This window comes from Prionailurus viverrinus, chromosome C1 (genome assembly GCF_022837055.1).
Source record: "Prionailurus viverrinus isolate Anna chromosome C1, UM_Priviv_1.0, whole genome shotgun sequence".
Taxonomy (NCBI): Eukaryota; Metazoa; Chordata; class Mammalia; order Carnivora; family Felidae; genus Prionailurus; species Prionailurus viverrinus.
This window is the reverse complement of record NC_062568.1, coordinates 40,134,099-40,148,001: the sequence shown is the minus strand read 5'-3', so window position 1 is coordinate 40,148,001 and position 13,903 is coordinate 40,134,099. Positions and strand designations below refer to the sequence as shown.

The following is a 13,903-nucleotide window of genomic DNA, read 5'->3' as shown; positions in this document are numbered from 1 at the left end:
GTTGTATATAAAAGCAAATTTCCCCATAAGAAATAATGGAAACTCAGATGATTTTTCCACAACCCAAAAATATTCATACAAAAGTGATTACAATACTGTAATATAATACAAAATAATAAAGAAAATATAAAATTAACCTGCACTTAGTTTGAAAACCATCGTGGCTGGTGTGAGCGAGATAAGAGAGAGGAAGGTTATTGTGTAGGACAACTTTTACCATCACTAATGGAATCACTGCTGTCTATTGACTCAATGAAATCTTTTTCTTTCCATGCAACTTTAACAAGGAACCTATCCAATGACACTTGATTTTGCCTCCTTTGAGAATTTTGTGGAAATGTGACGTTACATTGTTGTTAAACAGATTCATCGCTGGTACTCTTACAGCCTTATTCAGGTGGTGCTTTTCTACATAATTTTGCACTGTTTCCAACACTTTACACATCTCCCTAATCTCATTTAAAGTGAGGGATTCCTCTGCCTTTTTCTCCTCCTCTTCACATGAGATGCAGGCATAGACTTCTTATAAAATCTTACAATTTTGGCCACTCACATACCTCATTCATACTTTTCGATGATTTCCTTCTTAACTTCCACCACAATCATCTCCTTCTTACCGCCTTTCTTTTCAACATTTTTCCGCACAGGGACCATTGTATATGCTTACACAAATGTTGAATATAGTACAGTATTAATAAACTTGTCATATACTGTATTTAATGTAACTGGTAATAAGGCAGCAGAGGAAAGTGTCTATATCTGCAGGCAGGCTGACCTAGAATGAAGCAAAGTATCCATAAGCTTACTATTGGATGGAAAAGCAAAGGACTGTCCATAGGTACTTTGAAGTGACAAAAAAAATACACTGTTGGTGCCAGTTGTGGGCACCTTCCAACGTTCTGAAAAATCACTGATTTCTGCCAAACACTGCAGCCTGAGACTGAACATTCGAGCATGGGAGATGATCACCCACAATCCCACAGAGGGAGAGAGAGAGAGAGAGAACCATTGGCTTAGTTGTGATCATGTGATATTTGACATCACATACTACTCGTATTGCAAGACATCACTTGTTTATCAAGTTAAAATTTACTAGAAACGTTTGCTTGTCTTGTGGAACACTCACGGAACAAGTTACTCCCAATCCAAGGTTTTACTGTATATGCATACCACATATTCTTTACCCATTCATCTATCAGTGGAGACTTGGGCTGCTTCCATATTTTGGCTATTGTATATAATGCTGCAATAAACATAGGGATGCATGCATATTTTTGAATTAGTGTTTTTGAATTCTTTGGGTAAATACCCTGTAGTGTGATAACTGTATTATATGGTAATTCTATTTTTAATTTTTTGAGGAATGTCCATTGTGGTTTTCATTTGCATTTCCCTCATAATTACTGATGTTGAGCATCTTTTCATGTGTCTTTTGGCCGTCTGTATGTCTTCTTTGGAGAAATATCTGTTCATGTCTTCTGCCCATTTTTAAATTGGATTATTTGTTTTTTTGGTATTGAGTTGTATATGTTCTTTATATATTCTGTATATTAACCCCTAGATCAGAGTTTTCAACCAGACAATAGTTTCTTCAGACAACATAAGCCCCTCCAGAACTTCCCTAATTCTAGTATGTCTTAGGCCAGTGTTTCTCATCCTCAGCACTGTTGACATTGTGAGCTGGATAATTCTTTGTTGTTGGGGGCTTTCCTGTGTACTATCAAATATTTTGTAGTATCCCTGACTTCTCTACCCACTAAATGCAGCAACCTCCACCCCAGGTCTTACAAACAAAAATGTCATCAGACATTGCAGATGTTGTGGGGAGGGCACTTCATCCTACTATTCTGGAATAAACTTTCAAGTACAAAGGAATCATCCAGGGATCTTGTTAAAATGAAGATTCTGTTTTAGCAGCCTGGGTGGGTGCCAAGATTCAGCATTTCTATTAAACACAATTTCAAGTAGTAAGAGGGGGATATAGGATAGTACTCCTGCCCCTGGATTGTGCTGAAATATTTTTTGGAGGGAGGTGGAGAGGAGAAGGAGAGGGTGAGTGGGGAGACTTCTGTGTGTGTGTGTGTGTGTGTGTGTGTGTGTGTGTGTGTGTTTAAAAAAACAAAAAAAATGTTGAGGTCATTTTGATTTTTTTAATTTTATTTATTTATTTTGAGAGAGAGAGCGAGAGAACAGCAGGGGAGGGGCAGAGGGAAAGGGAGATAGAGAATCCAAGCAGGCTCTACACCTTCAGCACAGAGCCCTATGTGGGGCTCAAACCCACAAACCATGAGATCATGACCTGAGCTGAAACCAAGAGTCAGATATTTAACCAAATGCACCACCCAGGTGCCCCTTGGTGTTTCTCTTGCTGAGAGCAACCAACAGCCTTTCATTGACTGAAATAAACCAACATATTCTATAGTCCTATGATTAGGTCTCAGTCTTTTGTGAGAGCCTGTGCTCCTGGACTGTGAACTTCACATGTCTTTGTTAGTCCTCTCCCTGACCTTAGCTGTGTCAGGATGGATGAAGAGTGGCTAGAGTTGGGTGTTTCCCTTCCCCTAGGTAGGTTAGGCTCTGATAAAACCCAGCAGGTTAGGCTCTGGTATAACAGTTTCTCCTGAGGCCAAGCCTTGTTAAGGAAAATGGAATGCTCTGCTATATCTCAAAATAGTTCCTTTTTCCCTCCCCCTGCTAGACGCATGAGGGGATTTTTCTCCAATATCCATTGTGAGATCCTGGTCAAACTCCAGGAGTTAAAACTCACTAAAGCATGGGGGCCTCGTGGGACTGGGGCCCCCAGAGTTTTAAACTCTCAGACTTATCACAATGAGCTTCCAGCAATTCGTCAATTATAGTTCAGATTTCCCTACTGTTACTGAAACCCAAGTTCAGCTGCCTGCTGCTCAAAAAGCCAATACTTGAGGGGCACCTGGGTGGCTCAGTCGGTTAAGCATCTGACTCTTGGTTTTGGCTCTGTCATGATTTCAGGGCTTGTGAGTTCCAGCCACACATCGGGCTCCATGCTGACAGTATGGAGCCTGCTTGGAATTCTCTCTCTCTCTCTCTGTCTCTCTCTGTCTCTCTCTCTCTCTCAAAATAAGTAAATAAGCTTAAAGGAAAAAAAAAGCCAATACTCAGAGACACTTTTGATTGAAAAGGAATCTGAGCTTTATTCAGGAGGCCTGCCACTAAGAAAGCAGACTCTTGTCTCCCAAGGCCAACTCTGAGGTTTCTGCCTCACCCAGGGATTTTTTTTTTAAGGAGTCTATGGCAGTTAATCAGTAAATCAACTACAATTGTCCATAAAAGTTCTTAATTACACACAGACACAATGGTGTCAGTGACAGATGTTATCTCAGTGCTTGAAGGTTGTGCAAGGTAGTTGTGCAAAGGGGTCTGGTTCCTTACTTCTCAGGGGTTGTACAGGAGGGTCTGATTTCTGTTTTGTGATGTGCAGAAGCCTCTGTTTTTTCTAAGAAAGAATGCATGATCTATAGATTACGAAGAAATGGCAATCACTCACATGGGCTAAGTAAGGGTGATTGCTAAAGCTTAAAGACTACTTGGTTGGCTGGAGGGGCCCAGGGGGCTTTACTACTCACTGGTTCTTGTGGAAGTTTCTTTTCAGTAAATTTTGATTCTCTGTATCAGCCTGTCCATATCTTCATTTTTGGAGGCAGCGTTTTTGCCCTGAGACCTCACTTCTCTATCGGATCTAAGAAGCATTGTTGATTTTTCAGTTTGTTTAAACTTTTTACTTGCTCTTAGGACATAGTGATGATTTATGCGCCTTCCATGCCTGACCAGAAACTGGAAGACTAAGCAGTGACTTTAGGTAGATAGATCAGAGCAAATACTGTAGATTACCAAAGGCTGTGATGTAAAGCTTAGATGAATACGGCAGGCCAGAGGTCATTGGAAGTGTCTTGAGTTGGGAGAAAACCAGTGCTTCACTGAGGAATTACCATTTAGGCTGAGAAATAGGAGTTAGCTGGACCCTGGTCAGAAAAGCACGTGGGAGAAGGAAGCTCTCAGACAGCAGGAATAGCCCAAGGTGACTGGATCATTCATCATCCAAATAAGGGAGACTTGAAAATGGAAGAGGCACTGTTAATCATTATGCTCAGGCAACAGGCATAGATGAGTACTTTCCTGGGCAAGCTGGGTCGTGTGGCTGATTACCCCACATTTGAAGAGAAGAAGAAGGCCCAGATGAAGAGAACAAGTTGTGTATGTCATGGGTGTTTTGGGGTGAGGGAGGTAGCTGTTGGTTCAGGTGTATTGGAACCAGTGGATCCTTTTCCTGTATTCATGATCGATGACGTTTTGAAACCTCTGAAGCGTTTTAAGCAAGGAGGTAAAAAGATCAGATTTATATTTTGAAATAGTGGATTGGTGAAGGGCAAGAACAAGGTGGGGTACCAGTTGGGCGGCTTGGAGTGGGGAGGTGGTGGCAATAAAGATAAGTTCTAGAGATATTTAGTCTTGGCAATGGACTGGTTATGGAGATGAAATGAGAAGGAGACACTAAGGAGTCTTTCAGGTGTCTGATTTGTAGAACTGGCTGGATAGTGATATCTTTCACTGATTTAGGCAGCAGTGAAAGAGGACCAGGTTTGGAGGGGAGTTCAATTCAGAACATGTTAAGGTTGACGTGGTGTATGGAGACACCTCGTAAGAGGTTAGAGATAAAGATGTGGAGCTTGGAGAAGAAACAAATCTAGAGACATAATCCTGGGAGTCACCGACTTATAGGTGGTAAATGAAGTCACTGCGAAGATAAAAAGGCCAGAGACAGAGCCCTAAGGCTCATGTAGGCATCGGGATAATGAGAACGTCCCAAAGGAGACTCTAAAGGAGTAGCCAGAGAGGTAGGAGAAAAATAGGAGGTTATGGTATCACAAAAGCCAAGGCGGGGGGAAACATTTTAAAGAGGAAGAACCTTACTGTTGAGAGGTAAGATGGGAATTGAAAAACACCCACTGGATTTGGTGACATGGAGGGCTGTTGTGAACATATTTTTCTTTGAATTTCAAAGGATTTTACCTCTTACTACAAAACATTTAAGTAAAATGGAAAATAAACAAGAAATAGCTTATTTGATATCACAAAACTATTTTACACATTGACTGAATTTTTCAAATATTTAATATTTTCAATGTTATTTATTCTTCATTTATAAAGAAGTACTAATTTTTAATGGTCAGACATCCTGAATTAAAGAAATCTGGAATTGCCTAAAATTATACTTTTTAATGCTTATCTTATCTTTTATGATATAAAAGCTCCAGATAAGCACTAAAAAGCTCCACATATGGATATCAAAAAGATATGTTTTTAGATGGACATTTTAGATCTTGACCACCTAAATAATTGTCCATACATTTTAGGTCCAACACCTCTACACCTGGCTGCACAGGCTTGCTCACTGGAAACAACCATCTGTCTCCTCTGTTTCAAAGCTGATTACACACTTTCTGAAAAAAGAGGTTGGATGCCGATTCACTTTGCTGCTTTCTATGACAACATTGGCATCATCATTGCTCTCTGCAGGAAGGATCCTAGTTTGATAGAAGCAGAGGCGACAGCTGAGTAAGTTATTAAGCATTTGTAAAAACATAAATCTCTGCTCTCATGGCTTGCCCCAAACACTGACAGTAAAAGGAATGGTTGCTATGATCCATGTGAAAGGCTATGTAAGGCTTACCCTCTGGTCCCTATCTTCTTCATCCACCACTTACCTCTACAATGTATAAAGAGAGAACTGCCATTGACCTATCCATGCTATCTGAAAGAATAAGAAGTAAATCCTAGGAAGTTTTTGCTAAACTTTTCTTAGTGGTTTGGTTCCACAGACCAGTTTATCAGGTTAATTACTTAGTGCTCTGGAAGAAGCCTGAGACTAAGGAGGAGAAAAATTGCTCTAAATTGGAATCTACCCAACCAGGAAACAGCACAAGATTATCAAAGGCTGTAGATTACCAGATTATCCAGACCAATGTGGATAGGCCTCAGATAACAGGAGAAACATCTAATGGTATACAGAAGAGAAACACATTAAGAAGAAGAAAATGACTATGGGGGCACATGGCTGGCTCATTTGGTGGAGCATGTGACTCTTGATCTCGGGGTTGTGAGTTCTAGCTCCACATTGGGTGTAGAGATTACTTAAAAATAAAATCTTAAAAAACGTTTTTTTTAAGAAGAAAAAAATAACTTTGAAATAGAGAAACACCCCAAATACAATTTCACAATTTAGCTTCTATTTCACAATTCTCTTTCATAATTTAGCAGAGGACCAAACTTTAAGATGGAGGTGTAACTTCTCCTGAAGGGTACATTCTTGGTTATAATTGAAACACAAAGTTATCATTTTGAATCTGAACAGGATTTAGGCATAGTTTCATTCAGATATTTCTGGGTCTTCAGATAACCTGGCCATTATGATTAAGTGAAGAAATTAATCCTCCCTCTAGCTTGGGGCAAAGATGTATGTAAAGAAAGCTTTCAGGAAACAATGGTCTCTGGCTAATAGTTTCTCTAAGAGACTCTGGAAAGAGCCATGGAATATAGAGACCCGAATCAGCTATGCTCAGTCATATTGTGACAATGTCTTTGAGTGGAGCGGCATAATGATTAGTGGGTTGTAAAAGCTCAAACAATTGGATATCAGAGGTGGAAGTAAGAAGCTATCTGTGAACATAAGGAAAAAGGAAAGGATTCATAGAGAGGACAATTACCGAGGTTGGGATCTGTGTGGAGCTAATGAAGAGTGCGACCACGCAGGTGTGTATGAATATGGAGCCCAAATGAAGGTATGACAAGGAACTGAGAGATCCAGATGGTAATTAGCATGGAGGTTAAAGTCACAATCTAAGGGGCATGTTGGTGAGGCAGTTCAGGAGCTAAGATGCTGGAAGAGCACCCTGAAGGGCAGGGGGAATGGCAATATGGAACTGAAAAGAGAAATACAATTTATTGGGTAGTATGCTTTTCATGAGGAAAATCAGAGTGATAGTGTTAAAGTAGAAGTAATCTTTATTCCTACCACTGAATAGGATAAATAAAGCAATAGAACAGTCTTATTAAAGAACAAAAGGGAGAAAGTAAAGAGATGTTTACTCATAAAAGACAAGAGTTTCTCTAGGACCCAGGGAAAATGAGATAGAGGAGAGAAAGAGTTTTGGGGCTAACTGGGCAAAGGTGAAAGAAAGTTCAAGGACAGGCAGCAAGAGAAAGAGGGCTTCACAAAGAGAGAGGCATGGGTATAAGGATAAAAAGTAGGCATGTGGGGCACCTGGGTGGCTCAGTCGGTTGGGCGTCCAACTTCAGCTCAGGTCATGATCTCACTGTCCGTGAGTTCAAGCCCCATGTCGGGCTCTGTGCTGACAGCTCAGAGCCTGGAACCTCTTTCAGATTCTGTGTCTCCCTCTCTCTCTGCCCCTCCCCGACTCATGCTCTCTCTCTCTGTCAAAAATAAATAAACATTAAAAAAATTAAAAAAAAAAAGTAGGCATGTGACAGTGAAAAGAGAATGAGAGGGAAACTATGTATCGAGACTGTGCTAAGCACCTTATTCATCCCTTACACTAACACTGTGAGCTGAGTGTTGTTATCCTCATTCCTCGACAGATGAAGACAATAACCCAATTTGCTTAAGGTCACACTGCTAGTGAGTAGATCTGTTAAGATACAATCAAAGCCACTGTGACAAACATATGCCAAAATATTGTAGTTTAAACAAGGTACACATGTAACCTTCCTCCTGTTGCTTCTTCACATGTGGCTTCTGTATCCTGATTCAAAATGCCTGCTCTTGCTTTCATCGTTATGCCTGTATTTTAGCCATGAAGAGAAACAGAAATGCAAAGTAGTGGCACATTCCTTTTCTCTTTAGGGAATTGCCTAGGTCACTTGTACTAACATCACATTGGCCAAACTTAGTCATTGGCCAATAGGTATCCATAAAGGAAGCTAGGATGTAATATTTGGCTGGACAGTCATGTGCCCAACCAAAGATCTTCAGTATCTAAGAAGTAGATAATGGGATTTTTGAGAAAATCTGTTAGTTTCTGCCACGATGAGGAAGCTGGGATTTGAGAATTGGACATGAAGAATAAAGAAGTGGCTTGGAACACTCCCTGGGCTCAGTTTCACTATGTGTACAATGGGCTGATGATACTTGCCTTGCTGTTTCCTTTGCTCATAGAGTTGTAAGGATTAGATGAGGTGGTGTATTCTAAGAACTTTGAACGTTATCAACTTCTAAACAAATTATAAGGTGTGATAATTAAGTTGGGAGGGAAAGTAGGGGCAGATACTAAGGACAGCCAAGGCAAGGGAGGCAAATCTATTTACATGTGGAATATATAGAATAATACCATGTACTGAAGAGAAGGTGATGATATAAATCAATATAAATCAGCCTTCCTCCAACAGCAATGTGAATGGCTTCGCAAGAAGTAAATTTGACACTATACGTGTGCTTAATTATCATAATATGTTCCTTGATTTTTAGGAATCAGTGTACTCCACTGTTGCTTGCTGCCACTTCAGGAGCACTGGACACTATTCAATACCTATTTTCTCTTGGTGCTAACTGGAGAAAAACAGATATTAAAGGAAACAATATAATTCATTTATCAGTGCTAACCTTTCATACAGAGGTTCTCAAGCATATAATAGAGTTAAATATTCCTGAACTTCCGGTTTGGAAAACTTTGGTAGGTGAGTGCACAACACATAATCTCTTTACAAATAAATGTTCTCATTATTATTCAGCTTAATCGTTGATACTCTGAAATAGAGCAAATAAAATAATACATGCATCATATTTTAAACAGTTAAAATCAAAAACTGTTTAGTTAAAAGCAGAAATACAAATAATACTGAACTATATTTTGTGTGTTCAAAAGTACTTTTATTTCTAAATTAAAATCAAAGAATAATAACTCACACTGTACTTTACACAATTATATTTATTTTTATTTTCCAACTTCCTCCAAAAGTCCATCTATCCTCCTTTCTGTCAAAAAAGCAAATTAAAACAAACAAAAAACAAGGAAAGAGGAAGAAAATTAAAGTGAAGAAAACTCCTTCCGATTTATTCCTTCCTAATTTAAAAGACAGATTCAGGGGCGCCTGGGTGGCTCAGTTGGTTAAGTGTCAGATCCTTGATTTTGGCTCAGGTCCTGATCTCAGGGTGATGAGATCAAGCCCTACATCAGGCTCCATGCTGAGTGTGGAGCCTGCTTAAGATTCTCTCTCTCCCTCTTTCTCTGCCCCACCCTGGCTTGCATACGTGTGTGTGCACGCTCTAAAATTAAATAAATAAATAAATAAATAAATAAATAAATAAAACATAGATTCAGCAACATTTTCCCTCATATATTGATATATGTTTTATGAAAATTTTTGCTTGAGATGTTGCTCCAGATTTTTGTTTGGTCTAGCCTGAAATATTATAAGGATAAGGGTCTCTAAGCCAATTGAATGCACAAATCTGATTTTACTATCCCTCAAAACCCCACTAAAATTACACGGAGCTTAACTAATAACATTAGCAACAGTAGGAAATAAGCATTCAAGAGAAAACAGGAAAGGAGAAACTAGCAATAAAATGTTGGAAACAGGCAAGTCTTAGAATTTAGCAGACTGGACAAATCATCCCAAGCTGACAGTGGGAAATCTGAGGACCTCTCAGACTTACACCATAAATCCTCACTAGGCACTCTGAGAACACCAGGCTAGGCCAGAAAGACCGAAAGATGTCAAGGCAGGAATTCTCCTCAACAAACAGGAAACTGGGAGTCTGCACCAAGAGAAAAGCAAAGGTGATTTCAAAGATGACAGCAAATGAAGTCCCCGAATGGAAACTGTGTACCCGGGCCAAAGGGATGTGGGAGGAATTACCGACAGGTACAAAGAAAACTAGGCAGATGGAATAAAATAAGGTTCCCAAGAAAGACAAAAGTAAGAAAGGAGACAAAACTATAGTACGCTGCAATGCTTACCTGTGAATAATACCTGCATAGGCATTATATTATAAGTATGGAATATTCATTTAACTAAATACTATAAATGTGGGGAAGGGGAGGGAGAGGGATGGCAGCACAGTGGTGGAAGAGCTTACTTCTCATTTACCATAACATGAAGTCAGTCGATGATGTCCAAAATTGACAGAGCAAATGGTCATAGTGTATATAAGCATTTAGAAATATGGAGGTATATTGAAAGTCCAAAGTGGTTATATCTGGAGAGATGAACTCAGAAAAGTGGAGGGTAAAGAGAGACCAGAAAAGGATACTTCAATGTGGTTTCTTCTTGTACGATAGACGTTGTTTAAAAGGATATATATTTATTTGCATTACCTCCACATGAATTTATAGTATAAATGCATTTAGGATTTTTTGAAGTTATCTTCTTCATACTCAGGAAATGTATAAAGCTGCCTATATGCTTTAATAGATATTACATTTTTATTGACAATAATGTAGTTTACTTTGCCATTCTTGAAAGCTTACGCTTAAATTTTATTGAACAACTGATTTCAGGCAAAAGAGAAGTGTACTGTTTCCCAAGTAAATTTGTACCATATGACCAGTCAATCCAAGTCATTCAGACCAAGTATTAAACATTTCAGAATTTTTCTACTAACTGTATAGATTATAAACCTCAGAGATTATGGGCATTTGCAACCTGTTCAGCACCCCTCAGAAGGCCGTGCACAGAGGGAATTTAATGAATGCATTTGGTGTAATAGTCGTTATCTCAACTCACAGCTTCACTTGGCCTGTACAGAAGCAGATCAATCATTCCATTCCCTCTTCTAAAATTACAATATGCATTTTTCTGTTGAATGCTTGCCAGAAATGTTGCAGTGTGAAAGCTATAAACGAAGGATGATGGCTGTGATGTCCTTAGAAGTAATTTGCTTAGCAAATGCTGGATACTGGAAATATATTTTGGATGCAGGTGACGTAAAATCCATCTACTGTCTTTTGCTTACACTATTTTATGTAGCTATAATTATATTCAATCGGTTTAAAATCTATTTTTAATTGTAGAGAAAACTTTTTAGTTGATTTTAAGTTTCTGTTTTTCTTTTTTCTAAGGTTATTACCTTTACCTGACAATATATGTAAAATTTTTAATTCGAGTATAGTTGACACACAGTGTTACATTAGTTTCAGGTGTACAACATAGTGATTCAACAACTCTATACATTATGCTATACTTACCACAAGTGTAGCTACCGTCTGTCATTGTGCAATGCTATTACAATACCATTGACTATATTCCCTACGCTGTGGCTTTTATTCCTGTGACATATTCATTCCATAACCGGAAGTCTGTGTCACTCACTCACACCTTTACCCATTTTACCCATGTCTCCACCCCCTTCCCCTCTGGGAACCATCAGTTTGGCCTTGTATTTATAGGTCTGATTCTACTTTTTGTTTGTTTTGTTTTTTAGATTCTACATATAAGTGAGATCATATGGTATTTGTCTTTCTCTGACAACCTTATATTTTATTTCTCATGTGGAAACTGCACACAATCAAAAAACTATATAAATTCTACTTCTCTAAAACTTTGTAAACTTAAAAATGATACTAAATTACTGTACTACATTTTATATTTACTTTCAATTAGAAATTATCCTTATTCTGTATTTACACAATTTATTTTTTAAATTAAAATGGGGCAGCTGGGATGGCTCAGTCTGTTAAGCGTCCGACTTCAGCTCAGGTCATGATCCTGCGGTTTGTCAGTTCGAGCCCCGCGTCGGACTCTGTGCTGACAGCTCAGAGCCTGAATCCTGCTTTAGATTCTGTGTCTCCCCCTCTCTCTGTTCCTCCCCCAATGCAATCTGTCTCTGTCTCTGTCTCTCAAAGATAAATAAACATTTAAAAAAATAGCAGGGTTTTGTGTATGGGTGTGTGTGTGTGTGTGTGTGTGTGTGCGCGCTGAGCACCAGGTATTGTATGGAAGTGTTAAATCATTCACTATATTTACAACTAAAACTAACATTACACTGTATATTAACTAACTGGAATTCAGATAAAAACTTTAAAAAATAGCAGTTTTGGGGGCGCCTGGGTGGCGCAGTCGGTTAAGCCTCCGACTTCAGCCAGGTCACGATCTCACGGTCCGTGAGTTCGAGCCCCGCGTCAGGCTCTGGGCTGATGGCTCAGAGCCTGGAGCCTGGTTCCGATTCTGTGTCTCCCTCTCTCTGCCCCTCCCCCGTTCATGCTCTGTCTCTCTCTGTCCCAAAAATAAATAAATATTGAAAAAAAAATTTAAAAAAAATAGCAGTTTTTGTGTCAACCCTGGGTTTGTCACTAGCTCTGCATTTAGAATTTAAGTTAATTGCTCGCCCTCTATAACCCTAATTTCCTTGTTAATCAAATGATTCCTACCTCATTTGGTTGTTTTGAGAATAGCACTTTCCAGTATAACTTTCTGAAATGATAGAAACGTTCTATCTTCATTGTCTAATATGGTATCCACTACTCTAATGTGGATATTGGGCATACATAAGATGCTCCATAAATATTTGTTGAATGAATAAATAAATGTATAAAAAAATTACAAGTAGTACCCTAAAACTAACCTTTAGTATTCCTAAAAACATGTACAAAAATCTGTGTCCAAAAGGGAAACCATAGATAAATAAGTCGTGAGGGAGGTATCATTTCAGGTAGATAAATAAATAAAGCCCTGATTATACGGTTATATTTTCCAACATTTCTTGTGTCTCCAGAGTGTGCTCTTTTCTTTCACAGTGAACTGATATAACAAACATCCGACTGAAGCCAATTTTCTTTTTTCACCATGCCCAGTGATTTCCATCCTTGAACCAATTATAATTAATGAAGCTAAGGTTGCTTTTTACTAGATTCAGCACTTTTTGTTTTTCAGTTGCTTGTAAAAACTATAGGTAAAATGTAATAAAATGCTCAAATAATTCTACAAATGCTGCCACACAAATTTAAAGAAATATCCAAAACTGAACTGTATCATGTGGTGGCTCAAAGAATTTATTCATCTATCATTTGAAGCTGAAAATCCATGGTTCCAAGGTGGCTTAGTGTTACCAACATGAAATAATAGGCTTGTGTGCTGTGTGAAAATCAGACGTGTGAACATGAAAGCTGCTTGAATTATGGAAAAGACAGACAGGTGAATTCATATGGTTTCAAATTATAATTTTATAAACATGTTATAGAATTATTTGCTAATTGTTCGTATGGCGATGACCACAGCCATTATTTAAATCTTATGATAAATTAACTATAAATGGTTACAAATAATTCATGCTTTTTCTTGATTTCTTTATTGCAGGTACCATTCCTGCCTTAATTAATCTATTAAAATGTTCCAAAATAAAATTACAGTGCAAAACAGTTGGGTTATTGAGTAATATCTCAACACATGCAAACATAGTGCATGCTATAGTAGAGGCGGGAGGCATTCCAGCTCTGATCAACCTACTGGTTTCTGATGAACCTGAACTACATTCTCGCTGTGCTGTCATTTTATATGACATTGCTCAACTTGAAAACAAGGATGTTATTGCCACATGTGTAAGTTCTTTTCATAGAATATAGTTTTGACTGACATTCCCTGGGTGTCTCAGTCGGTTAAGCATCTGACTTTGGCTCAGTTCATGATCTCATGGTTTGTGAGTTCCAGCCCTGTGTCGGGCTCTGTGCTGACAGCTCAGAGTCTGCAGCCTGCTTCTGTTCTGTGTCTCCTTCTCTCTCTGCTCCTTCCCTGCCTGTGCTCTGTCCCTCTGTCTCTCAAAAATAAACAAACATCAAAAAAATTAAAAAAAAAAAAAGAAGCTAGAAAGGTACATACCCATTTATTATGCAGTGGTGAAATTCCCAGGGAA

General features: G+C 38.6%; 1 protein-coding gene across 2 annotated transcripts in view; it reads left to right on the top strand.

Moving 5' to 3' along the window:
• ANKAR (ankyrin and armadillo repeat containing) overlaps window positions 1–13,903 on the top strand; it is a 76,705-nt gene that overhangs the window by 24,215 nt on the left and 38,587 nt on the right. For both annotated transcript variants that reach the window (XM_047870275.1, XM_047870276.1), the window contains 4 exons: window positions 5,394–5,595; window positions 8,522–8,730; window positions 10,873–10,977; window positions 13,351–13,592. In XM_047870275.1, coding sequence (XP_047726231.1) covers window positions 5,394–5,595; window positions 8,522–8,730; window positions 10,873–10,977; window positions 13,351–13,592 — 758 coding nt within the window. The remainder of the gene's footprint in view (window positions 1–5,393; window positions 5,596–8,521; window positions 8,731–10,872; window positions 10,978–13,350; window positions 13,593–13,903) is intronic.